At 34.4% G+C, this 4161-nt stretch overlaps 1 protein-coding gene across 1 annotated transcript; it reads right to left on the minus strand.

Annotated features, from left to right (window-relative positions):
• Positions 1-26: 26 nt before the first annotated feature.
• LOC118751841 (lutropin-choriogonadotropic hormone receptor-like) lies at positions 27-1857 on the minus strand (the record flags this gene model as incomplete). The annotated part of the gene is given in 2 exon segments (XM_036486672.1): positions 27-1549; positions 1661-1857. Coding segments are annotated over 2 exon segments (366 nt in total), but the record flags the coding sequence as incomplete, so codon positions are not given.
• Positions 1858-4161: the final 2304 nt, after the last annotated feature.

Below are 4161 nucleotides of genomic sequence, written 5' to 3' on the forward strand. Positions count from 1 at the left end.
AGAATAAAACACCCCTGAAGATGCTAAGGTTTTTAGCGAAACGTCGGGTAAAAACGTGAAGAACAGTGTTTTCTTGCACATAAAAGGGATCAATAAGCCTATGAAATACCTAAAATAATATACCAAAAATTGATCATCAACTAATAATCAAATTGTCTAACGTAAGTATTTATTCATATGTATATATTACTAGCTATACTTATAACTATATTATTTTGCAATTATCAAATTAACTTTTCAATAAAAGCAAGAAGAAGCATGTAAACAACTGTTTTCTCACTGGCAAATTGTTACAAGCAAAAATTTATCCAGTCAAAACTTGCAACTTCCCCTCAACATTTTTCTCAATTTGCCCTTCTTTGCAAGTTTTTTGCCAGTTTTTACGTACGAAAAAGCCAAAACATGAATATTCGTAACAAGTGTTACAAGTTTTTACTGAATATTTGTAATAATGAACTATTGTAATAATTGTAATAATAGGGCAATACAGTATTTGCACATTACGTCGCTTGGATAATAGATTGTCGTATGTTACTGTAGGTACGTTTTGGGAAATCGCGACTGACCACGAACCTGACGTGATAGAGGCTAACGGACCTCGGATTCGCATTTAGCGTGTCGAATAACATAAGGATATATAGGTTTGGTTTAACATGCATACACTTTTTTATGTAAACCTGTGTTATTTTTGAGTTTATTAAGGATTTTATATAGTAAAATCTTGTCCTTTGCCACAGTTGTCAACAATTTTTAAGCCACTTTGTATGACAACATGTCATAAATTAAATAAACTTTTGTAATAAATCAAATAAACTTTTTACTCAATATGGATGAAACCATTTGAAAGACCTAAACTATTTTATTATGACTGCTAAACTTCCAATAAAATTTTAGTCAATATCTCGGAAACTAAAAAAGATATGCAAAAACTGACAACATTAACAGAAAGATCTTATTTTAAAATATAGTCTAACTGCATCCATAGCTGAAAAATTTAAAAATGACCCTTACGACAATCTTTTATCCGGGCGAAAGTTAGTATTTACTACTTTAATAGGAAGTACTTATTATGACATTTGTGAATACATATATTATAACATGAGACAGACATATGCATACATATATGTGTATGCACTTATACTACGTAAATATACAGTTAATGCCATTTGGTGGTCAAATTCTGATAAAAATTCGAAAGCGCAAACACTTCCAGAAAGCCGCTTATAGAGATGTTCGATTTTCAGCAACACTCATCCATCAGTAGAGATGTACATATGCGTGCACATACTTATGCAGGTAGGAGTAACTGCGTAGTTTTACTCATTCATACGTATGTATTTGCATACACAGTTATTTGCCTAAAGTGTACTTATCAGAAATTCAAACAAATTCCTCGTGATCCTTCAGCATTAATTGCAGCTCGGGCTGTCTACTGGCCGACGAAGAACTCCGATGCTGTAGGCTGGAGCCATGCACGGTTACATTGGTGGTGTGCGGTGCCGAAAGGCTGTGCTTATACTTCATCGCACTCTTCTTGCAAATGCCAAATCTGCAAGGAAACATTTTTTTCAGAATTACTAACAAAATCTAATTGCGTTGGAATTTTTGGCAAGTAAAAGTTAAGAGTAAATTATGTTAAATTGGTAGATATGTGGCTTACTTGGAAAGCAGGGCAAAGAGATCCGTTCGGTACTGTGATGTGAGTATGGCATACAAATATGGATCTGCGCAGGAGTTCAAAGGGTAGAAGAAAACCAGGAGGATTTTCGACTTAGTCACGTTTATCAATGGATAACCGGCGAGTGCTGTTAAACCAAAGAATGCAATGGGCGCCCAACAAGAGAAGTTCGTGAAGACCTGCAAAATAAAAATGAAATCTATGAAATACTTAATGTTGTAAACTACCTCACCACTAGTATGAACCGCATGCCCAACTAGTCAGCCAACTATCTTTTTTCCATGCAATCAACTGGTCACGGTGTCCTTAAACCAGATTCAACAGAGTCGGTCTAGAGCGATGGAATTTCCGATTAAACTATTTCGGGGGTTGATCCCGAGTAAGAATATGTGAAGTTCAAAATCGTGGCAAGTGCCGATTTCAAAAACGGTAACTCTTTCGATTATCAGGTGGTTTTCGATATGGTCCTAGATGGATGGGTATATATATTTACATATATTCAAGTCGATTGTATACATATTTATACATATATGTAGGTGCAGGCCCGACTATAGGGTGGGGGTGTTTCCCCCCGGTCGCGGATTACTTTTTCCTTAAATTCAGTCGGACGATAAAAATTATAAAATTTTGTTAAATTTGATTATTTAATATTCACTTAGCTTTTATAATAACCAATGAGTGCGAAGTCGCATGTCTAGATACACATGCAAGTGTGGTAAGGTCATTTCCATGCTAGTCAAAATAACCGCCAATCAATCTGGCCTATTATGAAACATAGAAAGGTTCCGAAGTCAACATGTTTTGTCTAAATATTGCGATCGTAATGATTTTCCCATGGTTCATGAAAATTTTTGAGCTCGAAATTGTACAAAGACCTTCAGAGAGACTCGAGGTTATTTACAACAATAGAAGACGAGTTTCTTGCATACAGCCCATATGAGCTTAAAGGAACGTATTTACTAAAACAATAAAAAATATTTTAAGCATTCACTTGATCCGTACAACAAATAGCAAAACAAATTCTGCCTTTAGTTGAAGTTTTTCTTAATGTTGTATTATTAAATGAAGAAAACTAACCAATAAAATAGTACCTATAAACTTAACAACTTTATATTAAACTTTATAGTATAAAATAATAAGTATTTATACTTAATTTTATTGAAACCAGATAAAAGTTGGCCGTTATAAGTGGACGAAAAGCTGGCTATTGTAGTAGACGACTACGAAATTTCCCAGAGGCTGTGCATGTATATATGTATGTACATATCGAGCTCTAACCGCCAAAATAACGTAAGCGAACTTTTTTTTCAACATTTTCTTTTTGATGCAGAAATGCATCTAGATGCTCTAGGAATATTTCTGCATCAAAAAAAAGTTTGAAAAAACAGCTTATTTAGTTATTTATTATTTTGGCGGTTAGGGCTCGATATTTAAAAAATTACTCATATACCGTCTTATTTATACTATACTTAAATGCGAAAATGTCGGCTGAAAATCGAAAAAGTTGTAGTTTTTGAAATCGGCACTTGCTACGATTTCAAACTTCGCATATTCTGACTTGGTAACGTCCCCCCAAATTAGTCTAATTGGAAATTCCATCGTTCCAGACTGACTCAGTTGGATTTGGTTCAAGGACACCGTGTGGTGTTTTTAACATGGGGATATCTTACGAGATAGCAATTGTCAGATTTCTGTCAGAAATATACTAGTCTCAATCTAGTTCAAAATAGACCGAAAAATACTTGTCCAATTATGGACTGAAACCACTACTTTGGGAGTCTAAAAATAAATTGAGTTCTTAAATATACAATAAAACGTTTGATTAAGTACACTTTAATATATTACACATTTTTATTTAGCAGCCTTATATATATATATATATGTATAGATTGGCGCTTACACATATGTTAGTGTTTGGCCGAGCTTCTCCTCCGATTTGTGGCGTGCGCCTTGATGTTGTTACACAAAGAGGAGGGACCTACAGTTTTACGCCGACTCCGAACGGCGATTGTATTTTTATGAGAAGCTGTTTTTCAAGGCAGAAATACACTCGGAGGTTTGCCATTGCCTGCCGAGGGACGACCGCTGTTAAGAAAAAACCTTTTATCTATATTTTTGCGATGTTGCTTTGACCAGGGTTTGAACCCAGGTGCTGCGGAGTGGAAGCTCGCACTGCTTACCACTACACCACAGCAGCCTTAGATTTGCCAATAATTAGTGTTAAATTTTTTGAGTATTAATTAAAAGGGAAAATAAATACATAAATATTAATGTCAAATATTCAGTCCAACAAGCATACATGCATATGTTTCGAAAGATAAATTTACATGTTGTTGCCACACATTTTATTTTACAAAGCGCTATATACTTAACACTCCCTCTCGCCTTTTTAAAAATAAAATAAATTAATGATATACAGAAATTCAACAAAATTTTAATAACTCAGTGAGAGGGGAGACCAGTATGTTTGCATGTATGTATAT

The sequence above is a fragment of the Rhagoletis pomonella genome, unplaced genomic scaffold (genome assembly GCF_013731165.1).
Source record: "Rhagoletis pomonella isolate Grant_MI unplaced genomic scaffold, Rhpom_1.0 Rhpom_scaffold_00001, whole genome shotgun sequence".
Lineage (NCBI taxonomy): Eukaryota > Metazoa > Arthropoda > Insecta > Diptera > Tephritidae > Rhagoletis > Rhagoletis pomonella.